This window comes from Panthera pardus, unplaced genomic scaffold (assembly GCF_024362965.1).
Source record: "Panthera pardus isolate Hobbes unplaced genomic scaffold, ASM2436296v1 HiC_scaffold_2, whole genome shotgun sequence".
In the NCBI taxonomy this organism is placed as follows: Eukaryota; Metazoa; Chordata; class Mammalia; order Carnivora; family Felidae; genus Panthera; species Panthera pardus.
The window spans coordinates 58,546,759-58,568,762 of record NW_026526765.1 but is presented as its reverse complement, the minus strand read 5'-3'; the positions used below and the strand labels follow the sequence as shown (position 1 = coordinate 58,568,762).

At 43.5% G+C, this 22,004-nt stretch overlaps 1 protein-coding gene across 4 annotated transcripts in view; it reads right to left on the bottom strand.

Moving 5' to 3' along the window:
* Window positions 1-22,004, bottom strand: part of WWC1 (WW and C2 domain containing 1) — a 153,996-nt gene that overhangs the window by 55,166 nt on the left and 76,826 nt on the right. For 2 of the 4 annotated variants that reach the window (XM_019450242.2, XM_019450245.2), the window contains 3 exons: window positions 14,534-14,737; window positions 3,757-3,833; window positions 2,334-2,413 (listed from right to left, as the gene is read on the bottom strand). In XM_019450242.2, coding sequence (XP_019305787.1) covers window positions 2,334-2,413; window positions 3,757-3,833; window positions 14,534-14,737 — 361 coding nt within the window. The remainder of the gene's footprint in view (window positions 1-2,333; window positions 2,414-3,756; window positions 3,834-14,533; window positions 14,738-22,004) is intronic. The other 2 variants (XM_019450243.2, XM_019450244.2) reach the window with 1 other exon arrangement.

The following is a 22,004-nucleotide window of genomic DNA, read 5'->3' as shown; positions in this document are numbered from 1 at the left end:
AGGAAAGAGGCCTCATGTTTTCTGGGTATGATGAGGGGGTTATCCAGGATGAGGCCAGGAAGGAAGGTATTAGCACATGAGCTTCTAAATCCAACAGTCCTGGGTTCAAATTCCAGCTTTGATGCTTACCAACTGGGGGTGGGGGGGCTGGGGTATATTTTCACCCTCATCAGTGCCCTCATCTATAAAGTGGGGCAGAACAAAAACTTCTCTTAAAGGGGCAAAGACAATGAAACGAGGTGACTGATGCACAGTCATTGCCCAGCACAGACCCTGCCCAGGGTAAATACAGAGTTCATCTGAGTTCCTCCCCATATCCAAGCAGGCACCCAGCTAGAGGTCACCCCCAACACCCCTTACTGACCCTCACACTCACTGCCAGGCACTGTCACATGCTTTAGTTTCATCTTTACAGTGACTGATTTTTCAGATAAACCAAAGCTCAAGGGGATTATATGTCATTTTTGTAAGGTCCCAGGGAACTGGGATTTGAACCCAGGCCATCTGCCTCTTGCAGCTACATTCCTAACCCTCTATGCCAAGGTGTGTATTAAAGCAGATGTCTTCCTCCACACTGAATGTGGAGCCAGCTTTGAGCGTGGGCAGTCAGAACTACCAGGAGTCTTATCTGGGCCTGATATCAAACATCAGTTGGGCGGAGGGAGGAGAGAAAGAAGGCTTGTCTTTGGGGTTTCAGCATCAGCTTACCAAAGAACAAGAATTTTCAATGCTGCTACAGGGTGACAAAGTGGTAAAACAGGTTTGTGGTGGCTCAGAGAATAATGGGAAATGTTCTAACCAGAAGCTCCTGAGGACTGCAGGAAGGGGGAGGAGGGAAAGGCCCCTGCGGTAAGATGACGTGGGAGTGAGTAGTCTTTCAACTATGTGTTCAGAATTTGGAGGGCTCATGAGGTTATTTGCTTTATAGGTCACGAGAAGGAATTTTCTAAGCTCATATTACTGCTCTCAACTGTCACTGGCATACATACATATACATATATTAATAACATATGTACCTATATAAGCACACATATATAAACCATAATTTATAATAACTTGGAATACCAAAAGAACCCTATTATACACAATCTATAATACAAAGCCATACTTTCTTAAACCTTGTGTGGTGGGGGATTCATGGTAGCTCTCCCCTCCAGACAGTGGGGGCTTGAGGGATGGGAAAACGTGAACAAGAACCAACCAACCCCTCCAGTGGTCACAGTTCCCTGGATTAAGAGAGCCTACAGACAGACATCCCCAGGCTTGGAGCTGTGTCCACAGAGTGGTGGGGGTGGATTTGAGGTTCAGAGAATGAGGAAGAGGTATAGTCAGACAGCGAGAAAAAGCAAGTGACTATAGAAGCTGCTGACTGTAGAGATGTGGCCTCCCTGGGAATCTACATGAGATGTCCCTTAGGACAGAGAAATCTCCTGGATGTTCTCCTTGGGGCTTCCAAGAGGGGTCCCAGGCACCTCTGTAATAACTATACACTGAGTCCTTCAGACATACCGAACATGACTCAATGCAGGTTTGTTGCATGTGTGATTATTCCTAATAATAACGTGACTCAGTTTCCTCATCTATAAAGTGGAGTTAGCCAAAAGAACATTCTTTAGAGAGTTGCAGTGAGGATCAAATGAAGTCACTCAAGCAGAAACACTGAAAGTGCTTCCCGGCAGAGTAACTGCTCAACAAATCTTGCTAGTATAATAACGATAAATAGCCATCAACGCACCTGCTCTAAAGAAACAATAGAGATGTACCTTGGTGGCAAGTCAGCTTCTACAAGTGAAAATTACACTTGGTCAAAGTTATCCCGGGAACTCCTTAAGTCATCTATCTAGCACAGTGTGCGTGGCACCATGCATGCTCTTCTAGCGACTGGTGCTGGGGAAGAGGCCCTTGCTCCTACTGTGGGGCACATTCGCTGTTCATCTTTAGGGGCTATGGGAAAAAAAGTTTGTTTTTGTGTGTGTATCAGATCCTACTGGATCTACTGGAGGACATGAGACAGGTGCCCATAAGTGCCCAGCAATACTCGTTTCTATGACAGAATACTTGTTTTTACGACTAAAATTCAACTGAACGGAACAGACTTTAATGGCTTCAGGAATTCAGGTATCTCTGGTTTGAAAGGATTCCTCTCTTCTCCTTCTGAACCTCATCCTTGGGTGACAATATCTTGAGTAAACACCAGTGGAATAGAACTGGGATCAAATGATTAGAGTGGCCTTAAAGAAGAGAGGGAGAGAGAGAGAGAGAGAGAAAGAGAGAGAGAGGCAGGAAGGGGATTACGGGGCATCCCTATGCTCTGCATGGCAGGGTAGACTTACTTCTTCAGGGTCTGAAAGCCACGCTCTTTGAACTGCAGCTCCTGCTGGAGGTGAACCATCTCTCTCTTTAGCTTGTTGACCTGGATGGCAGAAGGCCACACATGGGGCTAGATCAGAGGTTGATACAGAACTGCAGGCTGCCTTCTCCTCTAAGGGGAACCCAGAGCCCCCCCCCCCCCCACTGCCCCTCAGGCCACAGGGTCACAACACCATCCCCTCAGTGATGCTGCCTTGGTCTCTGCAGCTGCTCATGTAGTCAGCATCCCAGCCTGGCTGTCCTGCAGGTCAATCCTGGCTAGCCCTCACTTGAGGGAAACAGGAAGTGGACAGGTGTCAGCTGACCTGGGATAGAACTTGGCCTTCCCACTGCCTTGCTGGATGACCTCTCTCGAGCCATCTCACCTCCCTGAGACTCCCTCTCCTGTTCTGATAGGTGAGGAATATGGTAATTCACAGGGCTGTGCATTACTTAAAGCAGGTAATGGGTATGGAGGTGAGAGGCAGTGCAATAACTTTAGAGGCAAGACATGGTCTGGGAGCTGGATTGGCTTGCAGGAATGCTGTGTTTGGTTTGCAGTTATAAAATTTAAAGAGTTAATTGCTAATAATGAAATATGGAGAGATTTCACATAATAAGCCTAAGTATAGTTCTCTTCTAAAAACAGAAGATCTGCCAACACTGAGCCCTCATTCCAGCACAGCCACAATAGGGTAGGGCTGAAACTCAACTACCCCTTTAGACAGGGCACACCTCTCTAAGGCTACACTCTTCCCAGCACACCCTACTGCTTCACCCCTGGCCCACTTCCCCCTTTTGTTTTCTTGTAGGCATGATTTTGGAAAACCTACCTGAAGTTATCACTGAGCCTGCGTTCCAAATACTGGCTTTCCCTTGAACAAGTCACTTAACTGCTGTGTCATAGTTCCACACCAGTAAAATGGGAATGATATTTATTCCCAAGAAGTCATGAAGTAATTATCATGAAGGAACTAAATAAGACAATATAGAATAAGCCACAGCTAGGAAGAGAGCACACTGCGTTAAGAACTGTAAGTTCTTTGACCTTGGGTAAGCCCTGAATCCTTGTGACCTTGGGGCAAGTTACCCTAAGCTTCTGTTTGCTCATCTTTAAGTGCAGATATGGACAACAGCTGCTTCGTGGGTTTGCTGCAGGAACACGAGACAGCATTCATGAAGCACTGAGCACCATGCTTGGTCTACAGTGACACGGTCGCTGCTGTTACCATTACAATTACTGTGACAGCTGCTACCACTGCTACTACTGCTGTTATTTAGGGTCCTGTCAGTCAGCACCAGCCATCACTGCCTGGTGGAAGCGTCTCTTTTTGTCCAGTGGGTGGGCAAGTGGCCTGTGGCTGCCTCAGTGACCCCCCTTCCACAGTATAGGCAAAGAGGCCCTACCCGGGATTTTGCTGTAGCAATTTCAGCTTTCAGGATCTCAGGGTCATACTTAGAGCTGGATGACGAACCCGACACCACTGCAACGAAAAAGAAAAAAAAAAAAAAGTTCTGTAGAAGAAACACATTTTGGGAGAGATGGCTTATTTGGACATCTACATAAACCCAGAAAGGAATCACTAATCATGAACAAACTAAATGTCCAACAAGGGGGGGGATTTTTATTTTTTATTTTTTTAAGTTTATTTATTTATTTTGAGACAGAGAGCACACAAGCAGGGGAGGAGCAGAGACAGGGAGAGAAGGACTCCCAAGCAGGCTCTGCACCATCACCGCAGAGCCGGATGTGGGGCCTGAACTCATGAACTCTGAGATCATGACCTGAGCTGAGATCAAGAGTCAGACGCTTAACTGGCTGAGCCACCCAGGCACCCCAGTGAAGGGGAATTTTGCTAAATAAATATGGTACATGCATAAGTGAGGATGATACAACTTAACGTGATTTAAAACAATTGTACACAGGAATTCTGAACAAGGGAAAATGTCCAAAACTTACTGCCACCTGAAAACAGTAGTTTATAAAAAGCCATAAGGAGTAACTTAAATTTGTTAAATATACACAGTTAACAAACGTATATATACACATATGCATCTAGAGAAAGCACAGAAAGAAATATACCAAAAAGATAATGTTGATATCTAGAGATATGGATGATACATAAGACCAATTTTCATCTTTGTATTTTTATTTTCCACACTAAGAGGAATACATTTTTATAATCAGAAAAATAACTAAAAGTATTATTTATTGTACTCTACAATATTAATGTACTTTAAAAAAAAATTTGAGAGCGTGCAAGCAGGGGAGAGGGAGAGAACTCCATGCTCAGTGCAGAGCCCAAGGTGGGGCTCAATCCCACAACCCTGAGATCATGACCTGAATGGATGTCAAGAGTTATCAAGAAGTGCTTAACCGAGTCACCCAGGTGCCCCCTTAATGTACATTTTTAAAGGAAAATAAATTACCCATAACCCCACCACCCTAATTCAATTCTCTTTTTCAAAGTTACTTTGATTATCCACAGTTGTTATGTAGTTGTAATTACTGCATTTTAAAAATTTTAAAATAGCATTTATGTCTTGAAAAGATATTTTAAGGCTTACAAAAATGAACACAACACAGTAAAATACATTTGAAGTAAGGACATGAGATGAAGGGAAAACAAGAATGAGGAATCACACCCACAGGCGTGAGGTTAGTTAGGGCTCATGTAAACATGGAGGGTCCCCTTCCTTACCTGACACCACAAACCTGGCTCTGAGCTTCCTAACTGGTGATGTGAAGAGGGAAAGGGGCCCAATGTACAATTCATGGTGTCCTTAATATAAACACAACCCCACTGTTCACGAAAAGGATAGGGGTTCTTAGTATGGAGGCCAGAGAAGAGCTTCTCCCCTGGGGCCTTAATCCCAACCAGGTGTGCAATTCCATCATTTCCCACCCCCCCGCCCCCCACCCCTCACATTCCACCTAGTGTCTTCTGGACACTATGTGTGCACGTGCACAGTGAGATCAACTGCTGGGGCCTGGAGTTTCCTGAGGACAGAGACTGGTGGCAATTTCCAGTGTTGGGAGGTAGGGCCTTCTGGTTATGCACGAGTTAAAATGGAACACTGAAAAGTTCCGGAGAAGGGAAATAAAACTGTCTGCATAGTAACAGTAAAGATGATAGGCAGTGTTGCCTTTGTGCCCAGTTTACAGTGATGATGATGAGGACGAGGAGGCTTTACCAGAAGAGATGGGTGGTGGGAACATCTGGATGGGTGGGGAAGACCTTGCAGTCCCCATTGTCAGCTTGGAATAGGGACTTCAGAATCACATGTTTGTTTCCAACTGGAAGCTTTCATTTCCTGCATTCTAATTCCTCTGATGTTTGCTGAACTTAGGGATTTCAGGGTGGGATTTGGCTGGATACATAGCTGGAGGCAGTGATTTAAGCAATTTCCCCCTGACAGTCTTTTTTCAACAAAATTTTAAGGTCATTAATATTTGTTACCCACTGATTAATTGTAAGAACATGATGAAAAGAGTCATCGGTGAGAAAAAAAGATGGGGATACACTCAAAAGGGGGTGTCCATTCTACGAGCACCCCATCCTGTCAACCACTCTGCTAACCAGGCTGTGCCACTGGACTTGGGTCTACACCACAGGGAACTGTAAACGAGAGAGTGTTAGCAGCCTGGGAGAACCCATGAAGAACTGTAAGACCTGACCCTAACAGGGAGAGCATGACTGTGGGGACCAGAAACACCAGTGCTGATCTGTGGAAAGTGGGTGTGCTCCTTGGACATGCTCAAAAATCTTGGAGGGAAGGGAACCCAAAAAAGAACAGACTCCTGGGGCACCTGGGTGGCTCAGTCAGTTGAGCATCCGACTTCGGCTCAGGTCATGAGCTTGCGGTTCATAAGTTCGAGCCCCACATCGGGCTCTCTGCTGTCAGTACAGAGTCTGCTTTAGATCCTCTGTCTCCCTCTCTCTGCCCCTCCCCTGCTTGCTCTCTCTTTCAAAAATAAATATTTTTAAAAGTTAATGAAAAAAAAAAAAGGAGAGGCTTGATTTTATTCCTATTAAAAAAAAAAAAAAAAAAAGAACGGACTCCCACCAACTGAGCCACTGGGGGCTTGGATTCTTACGCTTTGGAGTACCACCATGAAATGCACTATTTGTATCCAAAGCTGTTGAAATGGGATGTAGTCTGTTACCATTTTTTTTTTTAAAGTTTATTTATTTATTTTGAGAGAAAGAGAGCAAGAGCATGGGAGTGAGCTGGGGAGGGGGGGGGGAGAGAGAGAGAGAGAGAGAGAGAGAGAGAGAGAGAGAATCCCAAGCACCTCCACACTGATACAGGGTTTGATCCCACGAACTGTGAGATCACGACCTGAGCTGAAATCAAGAGTCAAAAACACTTAACCGACTGAGCCACCCAGGCATCCTGCCTGTTATCATTTCTTAAGTAAACATTTTACATAAGTAAAAAATGCACGTGGAAAGGTGCACAAATCATGTGTGCAGCTTGATGAATTTTCACAAAAGAAACACACTCAGCCAATAAGCACCACAATCAAGAAAAAGGTCATTGACCTCCTTCCCCTTGTGCCACTATCCCCTCACTATCCCTCCAACAAAGGAATTTTATATTCGAACAGGACCTCACAGGGTGACTTTAAATGCCCACCTTTTTATAGCTTTTGATTTGTAAGCTTTTTTTCAAGCTACAGATGACCACAAGTTTAACAGTCCAACATAGTACAAGGTTTGTTATAAACAGAGAACGTTCCCCAGGTCCCTATCCCTCACTCCTGAAAAGGGAATCATTTCAATGTGTTCAGCTAATTTCTTGATTACCAAGAGGCAGCAAGTTATTTTTATTTTAGGCATTATGTACTTACTTACCTGTCTGGAGGACAGGGAGTTAGCTTCCCACCCTTCTCCAGGCCTGACATGGTACATGTGCACCCCTCCCAGCTCCCCATCCTCGGAGACAGCATAATCTTGGTGAAAGCCATCTTCAGTGTTTGCATTACTTTCACCCTGTAAACACAACTCGGGCCAGAGGCATGTAGCTGACTTTGCTTACTTTTCTTTTCCGGCACATTTTTCTGGGTTTGTTTTTCCTAGAGTTAATAATTGTCATTTTTATGCTTGCTCACTTTCTACAAACTGATCACAGATTCAACCTCACGCTCTGCCAGTTATCTGAATCTCCCCTCACAGGGTCCAGGCCCGTCTGCCTCCTGCTGGTTTCTGCTCTTTGGCTCTGCCTGGCCCAGGCACGTGCCTGCTTTGGCGTGAGCTGGTTGCTCTCTGTGCTGCGGGCATCCTGAGATGTCCTTCCTGCCTCTCTCCTCTTTCCTAAATACCATGTCTTCCCCTCCTACCAGCTCATTTCAGTAGAACACCAGCAGCTTCCCAAGGAGGAGGCCACAAAGAAAAGAAGCTTTTGAAATCATGCATGTCTAAAAATATCTTTGTTCTACCCTATAGTTGATTAAAGGTAGTTTTGCAGGATATAGAATTCTAGGTCGTAAGTGATTTTCCTTAAAAATTTGAAGTCATGGCTCCATTGTTCTAGGTTTCTAGTGTTACTGTTGAGCTACTCTGAGTTCTGATAATTTTTGTGTGGCCTGGTTTTTCTCTCTGAACGCTTTCAGGATCTTGGATCATTCCATGTTTGAAGCGGTACAAAGGTATGTCTTGGTGTGAGTGGACTTTCATGCATTGTGCTCACTAAGCCCTTTCAATCTAAGAACTCTCTTCCAACCGTTCTGGGAAATTCTTCTGAAATTATTTTACCTGATGCTTCTTCTTCTCTGTTTCCTCTGGAACTTTTCATTATTCTGATAGGCTTCCTGGCCTGGTGCTCTTCCCCCCCCCCCTCTTCTTTTCCATCTCATTGTATTTTTGCTCTGATTTTTTAGAAGATTTCTTCAGGCTTACCTTCCAGTCTTCCTACGGATTTTAAATTTCTGCTATAGCATTTTAATTTCTAAAGGTTCTTTTGTGTTCTCTTAATGTTCCTTTCTATAAAATATAGCATCCCGTTCTTGTTTCATGGGTGTGTAGCTTCTCTTGATGTTTTCTCCACGTATACTCCCTGTTCCCACAAGGCCTCCCCATCAGCAAGGGTTTGTTTTCATCTCTATTTTGCATGTCAGAGGCTTTGCTCAGGTGTCTGGAATCTCAGTTGTCTGCTCCAAAAGCAGAATGGAGGGGCGCCTGGGTGGCTTAGTCAGATGAGCGACCAACTTTGGCTCAGGTCATGATCTCATGGTTTGTGAGTTCGAGCCCCGCGTCGGGCTCTGTGCTGACAGCTCAGAGCCTGGAGCCTGCTTCGGATTGTGTGTCTCCCTCTCTCTCTCTGCCCTTCCTCCACTCACGCTGTGTCTCTGTCTCAGAAATAAACATTAGAAAAAATTAAAAAAAAAAAAAAAGCAGAATGGAGTGAGGTTTGTTGACTGTGGCTTATATGGTACATGCTTTGGCTGGACTGTTTCATCCAGAAATGCTCAATGTCTTTACATCTCTTTTATCTGGTCAGATTCCCTAGACTCTGCTACTATCCAGCCTGGGTGGTAATAGCCTGGCACCATTCTGGGGACCAAGTTGTACATGTGAGCTGGGATCTCAAATCCTTTGGGTCCAAGTTCACTTAATCACTGTGTTTTCAGTGTGGTGCACCCCACCTTGTATCCTGCCAGGTTGGGGATGGGCTGTATGATTTGGGGAAGAGATTTGCTTGTCCTTTTCCTAAAACAGCTTTTACCCAATCCTCTTTATTTCAGGGCCTCCTCAAACTTGACTTACATTCCCAAGGACAGCTGAGGATTCCAATTCCCACGACTTTTGCCAGTGATCTATGTAGACCAGAGTGCTGGTTTTCCTCACGATCAGCTTGTATTCTCTTTTCTCAGGTCTATCAGATAGGTTGTCACCTGCCCATCTGCTTTCCAGCTTCCACATCTTATTGTCACTCTTTTTTCTCCCAGTCTCCCTGTCTTTGTGCATGTACTCCTTAAAAAGGAAATCTCTTATTTTGTATTTTCTTGGTTTCAGGAGTGAGGGAAATCAGGTAGGTGGTTCAACTGGCATTTTTAACTACAAGGTTCCCAATGATTGCTTTTTCAAATGGGAAACCAAGGCCTAGAAAGAGGAAGGAACATGGTGAGGGCCCAAAGAACCCAGTTATCCTGAGTTCTCATCTTTCAGAGGATGGGAGAACCCAAATGTAACACAAGAACCTTAGAATTTGACTGATGACTTGTATTAAATTAAGAGAAAATTAAAAAAAAATTTTTTTTAATGTTTTTATTTATTTCTGAGACAGAGAGAGACAGAGTATGAGTGGGGAAGGGGCAGAAAGAGACGGAGACACAGAATGAGAAGCAGACTCCAGGCTCTGAGCTGTCAGCACAGAGCCCGATGTGGGACTCAAACTCATGGACTGCGAGATCATGACCTGAGCCAAAGTTGGATGCTTAACCGACTGAGCCACCCAGGTGCCCCAAGAGAAATGTTTTTGAGGTTAGATACTCCTGGGTACAAAGGCTCTGCCACTTTTTACCAGTGTGACCTTGAAGAAGCTCCTTCCCCTCTCTGGGCCTCAGTTTCCTGATATGTAAAAAAGAAACAATATTTGCAGGATAGTTGGGAGGGGAAGGTTACTTTAAATAATGGATGTGGAATGCCCATCACATTGCCCTGCAGGAATATAACAGGTGCACAATAAATATTAGTTCTCTTCTCTTTCCCCATGGAGCCAGAGACTGCACCAGAGGTGCTGACAAAGCCTCCACCCCCAGGACCCCACCTGTGGCCAGGCCCCACCTCAGCCAAGGCCAGGTGGCAAAACTCTCACAAGCTCAGGCAAGCCATCTGAATTAGAAACAAGGCATGTGACCTCACCAGTCTATCAACATGTTGGAGAGCTTGACTTGGAAGACAAAGCTGGTTTTAAACCCATAGAAAGTCATGAGGAGGAAGGGTCATGTCTTTTTAACTGGGATGCTTAGGCTGGGGACGCCCCAATTCCTGGATGGTTTGGATCTCAGATCTGGTTACCAGAGATGACCTCAGTCACTTTAGGTGGAAGTTCTTTAACATTCAAACCAGTGGTGCCTTTGAACTTGATGGAGTCATATGATAAGACTGCATCATTATTTCCTACCACTAATCATGTATTTATTCTTATTAGTTCCAGGGATCTGTTAAAATCTTTTGTCATTTCAATGCCAGTAAATTAATAATATCAAACAATTGTTATTATTTATTGAGAGCTTAAGAATATGACAAGTACTTTTCCAAGTACTTTACATCTGTTAACTAATTTAAGTCTCATAACACCCCAATGAAGGTGATACCATTATTATTTTTTTAAATGTTTATTTATTTTTGAGAGAAAGAGAGAGAGCAGGTGAAGGGCAGAGAGAGAGGGAGACATAGAATCTGAAGCAGGCTCCAGGCTCTGAGCTGTCAGCACAGAACCTGATGTGGGGATTGAACTTACAAACTGTAAGATCATGATCTGAGCTGAAGTCGACACTTAACCGACTGAGCCACCCAGGTGCCCTAAGGTGATACCATTTTTATGTCAATTTTATAGAAGAATTTGAGGCAGAGAGAAGTAGCATATAACTTGGGCAAAGTTACACAGCTAGTAAATGGCATATCCTGGATGTGAACCCAGGCAGTCTAGCTCGAGTTCATACTCTCAAAATATTATGTAAAGTATTTAAGAGGAATGTTGAGCCATTAACATATTCTAAGGGTACTGGTTTACTGATACTAGTGGTTTTAAACTGGGAGAATTTTGCATCCCCCTAGAGTATATTTGGCAATGTCTGGAGACATTTTTGGTTGTTACAGCCTGCAGTAGGGGGTACTACTAGCATCTAGTGGGTAGAGACCAGAAGTGCTGCTCAACAACCCACAATATATAGGACAGTCCCTACAGTGAAGATTTAGCTGGCCTCCAATGTCAGTAGTACTGAGGTTGAGAAACTCTGACATGGACCCAGGAGAGGAAGGTACCATAACATTTTATATTTAAACAGAAGGGATCATACACATAAAGAGGTGAAGTATGTTCTCCAAGAGGACACAGTAACAGTGGAGATTCAAACTCAGGCCCTCTGACTTCAAAGTCCAATGATGGTCATCTCTTACCCTCAGGCTTCTCTGTGGAAATATATCATTCCTGCCCATTTGGCTCTTTTCCCCACCTTGACTTTTTATTTTGGAAACTAAATGTATAGCAAATTTGAAAGACTAATATAATATTAATATACCCTTCTTTTCCTAGGTCCACCAATTTTTAACATTTCCCCACATTTGTTCTATCTATCCCTCCCTCCACTCCAATTCTTCCTCTCACTGAGACGCCCGGTTCATAGAAAGCCCTCAATGAATGATTACTGAAAATGGTGGGTGGCCAAAAAATGCAAACCTGTCCTCTATTCAAAACCACCAACATGTCATTGGCAGCTACTGATCAGCTTACTGAGACTGATGGCATAGTTATATTGTTTTTTTTTCCTGCTAGATCTTTTTTGAAATTAAGCTGTAGACATGATGCCACATGCATGTCTTAAGAACAAGGACATTCTCCTACATAGCCATAATATGATGATCACAATTAAGACAATCTTCCAAATATCTGAGAATGTCTGTTATGGCTGCTTCCCCCTCACCCTCCCACCCCCCGCCTGCAACCTCAACCCAGGGTCTAACCAGGGTGCAAACATTTAATCTGGTTTATGCCTCCATAGGTTTTTGTTGTTGTTGTTGTAAGTATAGAAGAGTTTCCCTTCTTTCTAGTTTTTCACACTTTTTCACCCCTTGAAGAGTCCAGGCCAATTATCTTGTAGGACATTCCACATTATGGAGCTGTCTGGCTGTTTCTTGATGATTTGATGGATGGTAAATATTTTTGTCAAGAATCCTCCACAATGTTCTTACTGCATCACATCAGAAAGCACACGATGTCAGTTCGTCTCCTTACGGTGATGCTAATTTTACACCTGTGTAAGGCGGTAGCTGCAGTTCTTTCCATGTGAAAATATACTTTACCTTCTGAAATTCATAAGTGATTTGTGGGGTGATACTTTGGGTCCATGTAAGCATCCTGTCCCCCAAAATATGAAGGTTCATTTTTATACACACTTGTCACTTCTCAGACTGCAGGGCTTCAGGAGAAAACAAAATCACCCCACCTCTTCAAATCTGAGCTTCACTAGGGACAATAATATCTCCCTGCCAGGGCTGTGGCAAGGATGATGCTATAGATTGAATTCCCTCCTCCCTGCCCCCAATCCATATGTTAAAGCCCTAACTCCCAATGGGATGGTATCTGAAGAAAGGTCTTTAGGAGGTGATTAGGTTTAGATGAGGTCACGAGGGTGCGGCTTTCATGATGGGATTAGTGACTGTACAAGAAGAGACTGTGCTCTCTGTCTCCCTCTCTGCTATGTGATGACAAAGTGAGAAGGCAGCCATCTGCCAGCCAGAAAGAGGGCTCTCACTAGAACCAGACCATGCTGACACCCTGATCTTGGACTTCAAGCTCCAGAACTATGGGAAAATATATTTCTGTTGTTTAAGCCACCTAGTCTCTGAGATTCTGTTATGGTAGCCTGAGCTGCCTAAAACAGATTAAGTGCTAAAACGCTCATGACAGTCTCTAGGACATTACTTGACCTAGAAAAAGGTAATAAGTATAATACAGTTCTTTTCCATAATCTGAGACTCTGGGGATTTGCTTGAGTCGCCAGGGAAAAGGGCAGGGCTGGGAAAGTGAGTAACTGGGCAAGTTCTGTCCCCAAGGCGGACTGAACTTCTCAAAATGAGGGCTTCACACAGAAGAAGTATCCAGTGACGCAGTCAAGCTATGTCAACCTAACAGCATGGCCTAGTGCTGGCCCCTTCGCCCACACTGAAGATGCTGGAGGGGCAGATGGGATGGATTTACAACTTACTGCTGCTCTCACCAGCTCTAAGACCCTGGGCATGACATCAACTCCGCTAACCTGTTTCCTTCCCTATTACAGGGGATATTAACTGTCCTCATCCGCAGGATTATTATGAGGATTCAGTGAAATAGCATTTTCAGCCTGACATGTACTAAGCACTCAAAAAACATGGGGCAGGGCTGGTTATTAGAAATAGTGGTAAAAGACAAAAAACCCCAACACATTGGCAAATGTAAGTAGGCTCCTGAACAGGTACTGGTCTGGTACTGCACTGGGAATGAAGGACTGGGGCCTTGGCATGCCTATTCTCCTGAAGATACCAGCGAGAACCAGGGAGACAGGAGCCCCGCCCTTACAGAGTTAACATGCCACTGGACGTAATACAGACATGTAAGCAGATGTCTTGTGACACATGCAATGAAGAAAATAAACAGAGAGCCATTACAAAGGCTAACACTGGGGAAGGGAGTCTGTTGATGGAGCTGTCAGAAGTGAGCCTCTCAGAGAGATGACAGGAAGAATGGGACTGGAAGGGTGAGACCAGAAGGGTAAGAGGGAACCAGCTATGCAAACAGACAGAAGAGCATCCTAGGCAGGGGTGCAGCAAGTGCACAAGTGCCAAGGTGGAAAGGTGCAGGGCAGGCTAGGGGAGCAGAGTGGGGGGCTCTGGAGCCCAGTGAACGAGGAATGGAGTGCAGCAAGTGGCCGCATGAGACGAGGCTGGGGTGGCTGCAGGAGTCTGACCACAAAGGGCAGTGGAGGCTGTGTAAGGAACGATGGGAAGCCACTGAAGGTTTTTTGTTTAAACTGGGTTGAAATATACATAGCGTAAAATTCATTTTTAAGTGTCCAGTTCAGGGGCATTAAGTACATTTAAAGTGTTGTGCAACCACCACCACTGTCCATCTCCAGACCATTTTCATCCTCCCAACTTCAAGCTCTCTGCATTGAAGAAGAACTCCCTATACCCCACATCCTCTAGCCTTTGAAGGGCTTTAAATGAGGAGGTCTGTAAGCTGGCTGATAGTCTGAGATGACTGCAGATGAATGAAAGGCATGGAATGAAAGAGGCATATGAATCATTGCAAGTCAGAAGCAGAAGGGCTTCGGAGAGGATGGTGGTTTGCACGAGAAGCAGAGATGGAAGAAAACTGGCAGATTTGAGAAGCACTGAGAGGCGAGCCAGACAGGACTGGGTGCAGTCTTTCCCGCCATCGTGCAGGGGTGCGGGCGCTGGTGGCGGGAGGTACTCACAGCTGACCTGGGAGCCCAGCTTGTGCTCCCAGACGGCGTGCAGCTGCTGATACTCCTGCTGTGCGAGCTCTAGGCGCTGCTGCTTCACCTGGTAGATCTCCTTCTGCGCGCTCAAGGCCTCCTGGGCCACCACCAGGTAATCCTTCAGCATGTGCTCCTGCTCCTGCCGCCATTGCACCCGGGGGTCCTCGATCTGAGTGGTTTCTGGAACAGACCCCAGAGACCCTAGGTCAGCACCTCACCAAGACATGTTGGGTCGGTGGCCTGTGGGATGCACTACCAGAAAACAGAAAATATAGTAAACAGAGTATCACGATAAAAGCAGATGCATTAAACTTACCTGTTAAGCAACAGAGACTCTCCGTTTGGGTTAAGCCAACAAAAACAATATAAACCAGAATTAATGTCCATACCCAAAGCCAGTCTGTCTCAGAACAGCAAGGAGGAGGACCAGGTTTGAGTTCTAATCTAGACAGAGGCTCAAGGATATTACAGATCCTTAAGGTCATCAGTTTTGGTAAAGAGTGAAGAAAAAGAAAACAAAAAATATTTTAGAGGCTATGAAAAATAGGGACCCATTCCCTGCTGGAAATGTAAATTAGTAACAGATTTAGAAGAGGACTATCCGACGATGCACATTAAGAGCCTTGAAATGTGAATACCCTGTGACCAATAATTCCCCCATAGTATTAACCACTAATTCCCCCACAATAATTTATTACCAAGTGTAATAAAAAATTCAGGCAAAGATGCCTTTGTACCAAACTGTGATAATAGTGACGAAAAGGATAACAAGCGCTAATATAACAACTACTCTATGCCAAGCACTGTTCTAACTACTGTACATCCCTTTGCCCCTTCAATCCTCACACTAACCCTAAAAGTAGATTTTGTTATAACCCCCACTACATGAAAGAGAAAATCTAGGCACAGATTAAATACCTTGCTCAAGGTCACATGGAAAATAACTGGTCAAGTCTGCTAGATTTACACAACACGCTGCCACAGCCACCAAAAATTGTGTCTTCAAAGAAATGTGAATGAAACAGAAAGAGGCCTATTATGTATAAGTGAGTGGAGGTGCAGGGGGAAAAACTGAATAATGCTGTGTTTATTGAAACAATATGTACATTCTCAAAAGCATTGGGAGAACGCTTAGCAAATTATCAGCAGTAGATATGTCTTGGTGGTATGATATTTCTTCATTCTTTTAAAAAAATGCAATAAATATGTACAGTGATCGTTTGAAAAAAGGTCAAAATCCAAAAAAACAATAATTTTTTTATATGTACAATGGAATACTATTTGGCAATGAGAAAGAATGAAATATGGCCTTTTGTAGCAACGTGGATGGAGCTGGAGAGTGTTATGCTAAGTGAAATAAGTCATACAGAGAAAGATACCATGTTTTCACTCTTATGTGGATCCTGAGAAACTTAACAAAAGACCATGGGGGAGGGGAAGGGGAAAAAAAGTTACAGAGAGGGGAGAAGCCAAACCATAAGAGACTTAAAAACTGAGAATAAACTGAGGGTTGATAGGGGGTGGGAGGGAGGGGAAAGTGGGTGATGGGCATTGAGGAGGACACCTGTTGGGATGAGCACTGGGAGTTGTATGGAAACCAATTTGACAATAAATTTCACATTAAGAAAAAAAGAAAAAAAATTACTATTAGAAAAACAAAAACAAAAACAAAAAAAAATTTTAAAGCTGATTTATTTATTTTGAGACAGAAAGAGAGAGAGAGAGAGCAGGAGGGACAGAGAGAGAGAAGAAGACAAAGAGAATCTAAGCAGGCTAGAGGTTATCAGCACAGAGCCCGATGCAGGACTTGAACTCACCAACTGTGAGATCATCAGCTAAGCCAAAACCAAGAGTTGGATGCTTAACCAAGCAAGCCACTCAGGTGCCCCAAGATAGACATTAAGAAAAAAAAAAGGATAGCTAACAGCTGAACAGACATGGAAGATATCAAAGCAATGTCAAGGAATCGATGCCCCTCAACTGCCAACCCTTCAGCCATCTCCCCGCTGGTGGGTGGGGTTGGGGGGCAAAACACACCAGAAACTGTATAATCATGGTCATGTGGTGAATCCAGCCAGTGGACAGGTTCTGCTTAACCGAAAGTGTTTTATTAATTTTAAGTTGGTTACTGGTATATAAAAACAGGGAGATTTAAACATTACAATCCTGATCTCTGTTTTTTCAGAAGATCTGGCCATGCTGAGTCCACAGTTTGCCACAGACCCAAGTACTCCATCAGTCTGCTGGTCTGCTTCATTCATTTATGTCATGGGTCTGACTCCTGAGGAATTTGAGTTTGTGCCTCCTTTTGTAGGGCCGATAGCTCCCATTCCTCATTCACCAAATGAGCATTTCCAATGAAAGAAAGAAGGTATAGGGAGGATGATCACAGAAGCAGCAGGGCCAAGTTACTGTCCCTACCAGGAATTGCTGTGTTACAATGGGCAGGTTGCTTAACCTTTCTGAATCTACCTCTGTAATTGTTAAAGAGGATAACAGGTCCTGCTTACCCTGCTTCTAGGAAGCTATAAAGCACTTCTGCCCAGGTAAAGTAAACAAACGTTGGTGAGAGTAAAGCCCAAACTATTTACTGGGTCCAGTTTTTTAATTGTGAATAGCAATTCTTTAAACTCTTCCTCCTCCCTTTTTCTGGGAAAGAAAACAAAGTCTAAAGATTGCTGGCAGGAGCCACAAGATTGTTTCTCATAAGGAAAGCTCTGCAACCCTTCCACCAGGAAAGGAGGAGGAATATTTACAAGAAAAGATTAAAAAGGGGAGCATTTGGGGCGCCTGGGTGGTTCAGTTGGTTAAGCATCTGACTTCGACTCAGGTCACGATCTCGTGGTTTGTGAGTTTGAGCCCTGTGTCGAGCTTTGTGCTGACAGCTCAGAGCCTGGAGCCTGCTTCAGATTCTGTGTCTCCCTCCCTCTCTGCCCCTCCTCTGCTCACGCTCTGTCTTTCTCAAAAATAAATAAACACAAATAATAATAATAAATAAAAAAAAAAAAAGAGGGGAGCATTTTATAAAGCTGGGTCCTATGTCCCATCAGTAGATAGGGATGCCCTCAGAGTCAGGGACTCCTGAGTGCCCAAGCGTTAGCCTCAGACATCCAGCTGACAGAGCCCACAGAAGATACAGCTGATCATGGCCAGGCTGGAGATGTTTTCTAAAATATGTAAATTTTTAAAGTTTACACTTTTGGGGAAAAATACAAAAAAGGAAAATCTCACAATTCTACCACCGCAAATTTATAAAATAAGTGAGAGTTTCCATGTCTCTAATCCTACTCCCTACAGGTAACTGGTGCTAGGAGTCTTACACACTAAAAGATACTGCCCTCTAATTACACATAAACCTGTTTGTTGATACATATGTGTCTGTATACAGAAACTTATTTTTAATGCAACATGGCCCCATGTTATATATACTGGTCTGTAATTTTGCTTTCATCTGCAAATGATAGATATTGTTCATCCTTCCTTATTGGGTGAAGATTTACCTCAAGTCTTTTTGTTTATTCTTTTTTTTAAGTTTTATTACTGTTTTTATTTATTTTTTAATTTTTTATTTACCTTGATCATTTAAATGGTTGCATAGTATTCCATGGAATGGGATTAGGCTGTATTTATGGTAGGGTATTAGTGGCTTCCCAGACTTCTGGGAAATATTTGGATTGTTTTAAGTTTTTTTGCTATTACAAACAATGCTGCAGCGACAACTGTTAAAAAAAAATACTTGTGTGAACTTGTATGATTAATTCTGCAAGATATACTTCTTAATACAGGGACTACCTTTCGAAAGGTTGTACCAATTCTTATTCTCACAAACAGCCTATGAAAGTGCTTTTCCCCCAGATTCTCAGCAAAATTGCTTTAAAAAATGTTGGTACTTCATCCAGTAATTTTGGGTCCTGGAAGTATATTAGAATCAGCTGAGGAGCTACAAAACAGCAAAAACACAAAAAACCCTGAACCCTGCCCCAGAACATTTATATCAGAATTTCCATGAGTGGGACCCAGGCACTGACACTTGTGAAAGCTTCCCCAGGTGTCTGTCCCCAGACAGACGTGGCTGAGAAACCTTGACTGACACAATTAGAATCACTTGGGGGGAATTTTAACACTCCTGATACCCAGGCCCCACCCCTGGATCAATTAGATCAGAATCTCTGGGGGTGGGGATGAGGCAGTGGTGATTTGCAAAGCTCCCCAAATATTCCAGTGTGCCACCAAAGGTGAAAACCACTCTCTCAGAGGTGACAGCACAGATGCGCTGAGCGCTCACTGAAGCTGGCAGGCAAGGCTGGCAGGTGTGATGCTGAGCTCCAGGTAGGATCTCCCGCCAAAGGGCTGGCTGAGATGCTGGCCCTTGACCAGCAGCAAGGGCACACCTGGATGAACCCTCCCCAGAGCGTTCTGTTTAGTAGCGCCCTCTCTGTGGCCAAGGTCCTCTACTCCTTGGAATATAAAAGTATGGGAGAGCCTTAATTGGAGGCTGGCTACCAATTTGGGTGGCCCAGTCTCTCTTTCATAGTAGAAACCAACACAGATAGATGAATGCACACGTAGACAAACAACACGCAACCTCATATCAGAACACTGGTTTCAACCTGGCTACATGTTGGAACTACCCCAGAGATTTCCACTTAATTGGTCTACAGTATGAAGTGGGCATCAATGTATGGCTTAAATCAACTTTATTAAGGCAAAATTTAAATACGATCAATGCAGGCATTGTGTATAGTTCGATATGTTTTGACAAATGTGTACACCATAAACCATCGCTTAAATCGATGGGTAAAATGTTCCCTTTACCTCAACGATCCCTGTACTCTTTCCTGGTTACTCCCACCCACCTCCTCCCTCCTCTTCAGCCTATTCAGAACTTCCTATCGATGGATGCATAAGTGTATGATCTCTGAGCCTTCCTTCTTATGCTCAGCATAAGGCTTTGAGACTCATTTATGTTGTTGTATCAGTGACTTGCTTATTACTGCTGAATAAAATTCTATTGTATGAATATATCACAGTTCACTTTTTGAAAAACCTTTAGGTTGTCTCTCTCTAGTTTGGGATTATCATGAAAAGCTGTAATGAACATGCATGCACAAATCTTTGTATGGGCATATATTTGCATTTCTCCTAGGCAAAATTATCCAGCAATGGAATTGCTGGGTTGTATTGTAAGCATATGTTGAATTTATTAAAAAAAACTGGCAAACTGGGGCGCCTGGGTGGCTCAGTCAGTTAAGCGTGTGACTTCGGCTCAGGTCAGATCTTACAGTTCATGAGTTCAAGCCTTGCATCGGGCTCTCTGCTGTCAGCACAGATCCTACTTTGGATCTTCTGTCCTCTCCACCCCCCACCTCTCAAAAATAAATAAACATTAAAAAAGAATAGAAAAACTGTTTTCCAAAATGGCTGTTCCAATTTACATTCTCACCACTAATTTAGTGGAGCTGTAATTCTTCCATATTCGCCAACCACTGGTATTGTTAATCTTCATTTCAGTCATTATAGTGGGTATGCTGTGGTACCCGCCTGCAGTTTTAATCTGCATTTCCCCAAGGACTGATGATGGAAACATACTTTTATGTGTCCATTGGCCATCTGTATGTCTTTAGTGTTTTTTAAATCTCTTTCTTATTTTTTTTATTGGGTTGTTGGGCTTCTTACTATTTTAAGATAGGAGTCCTTTTATATATTCTTGATATAGGTCCTCTGTTAGATCTAAATATTATAAGTATTTTTTCCTTACCTGTGGCTTACCTTTTCAGTTTCTTACTGGTGTCTTTTGAACAATAGAGGTTTAAATTCAATGAAGCCCCATTCATCAATTTTTCCTTTATAGTTAGTGGTTTTTGGGTCTTGTCCCCCCCCCCCCCCAAAAAAAAAAAAATCTTTGCCTGTTCTACAATCTTGAAGATTTTTCTCCTATGTTTTCTTCTAGATGTTCTCTAGTTTTCCATTTTATGTTTGGGTCTATGGTCATTTTGAGTTTATTTCTACACATGGTGTGAGGTGGGGACAGAAGTGGGTATATTTTTTTCCATGTGGACCAGCAACTATTGAAAAGACTGTCCTTTAGGATACCGGGCTTTTCAAATTTCCCAGGGGTGTCTAGGGAGTTGTGTTAGTTAACAGCCTTTGTCCTGCATTAGTCAGACTCTGAGTGGGTCCCCCCAGGCCCAGCCTCTTCTGCTGGTACCCTCCTTCCTGAGTCTATCACATTTGAATAGATATCTTTACACCAGGCAGGATCCTTGAGATCACCTTGGCTAGTTATTTTTTAGTTCTCATTTTTTTTAAATTAAAGCTATACATGGGCACAGTTTAATCACTGAGCATATTACAAACCTGGCTACATAAAACATCATTATCCCATCCTCTTCCCTCTCAGGCTCTCCTCCCCAGAAGGCAGCTACTGCCAACACTTAGCTAAGTGCAGCCATCACTGAGAACCCCTTCCCTATCCTCCTTCGTGCTCCAAACCCCCATCTACAAACGTATTCCACGCACGTTCTCCACACTCACAAGCTCTGCATATATTCCACACACCACCTCCTCCACACACCACACGCCCACTTTCTACACACACCACACGCATACCCACACGGCTAATGCTAGTGCATTCTCCAAGGGCTTTAACAACAATTGTCTTAAAAACAGCTGAACATCTGGAGAATGCCCAACCTTGTTACTATGCAAAGGAATGCAAATGAAAAGCAGTGAAGCAACAGTTTAAACCTATAATGAATTTATCAAGAAATAAGGAAATGAAGATCGCCCCTTACTGATCAAGGCATGACGATAACAGTACCCTTACTGCCTATGGCAATACAGGTTGATACAGTCTTTTGGAAGTTCTTATCAATTTAGGAACGAATATGGATCAGAAGTCTCAAAAATGTTCATAGTGTCTTGCTTAGTAATCCTATATTTGGAAATACAAACTTAGGAAATTGTCACAAAGGAGAGGAGCAATATGAATAATGATTCTCCCCCTATTATTATTTATTTATAACAAATAGATGGAAATAGTGCAGGAGATCAGCAATAGGGGTAATTATGGTGCATTTGTTTTATGTGTTAAAATGTATTGCTTACATTCATTTGATGTACTAAAAATGACAATATGAAGACTGTGTGGCATCTCTCAAATACTCATGACACAATATGAAGGGAAAACACTAGAACACATAATTTGATTCCTGATTAAAAGCATCTAATCAAGGGTGCTTAGGCTGCTTAGTTGGTTAAGTGTCTAACTCTTGATTTCAGCTCAGGTCATGATATGACAGTTTGTGAGGTCTGTGGGCCTGCAGGTCTGGGGCACCGCAATCGGGCTCTGTGCTGACAGTGTGGAACCCGCTTAGGATTCTCTCTCCCTTTGTCTCTGCCCCTCCCCTTGCTCATGTGCGCGCGCGCTCTCTCTCTCTCTCTCTCT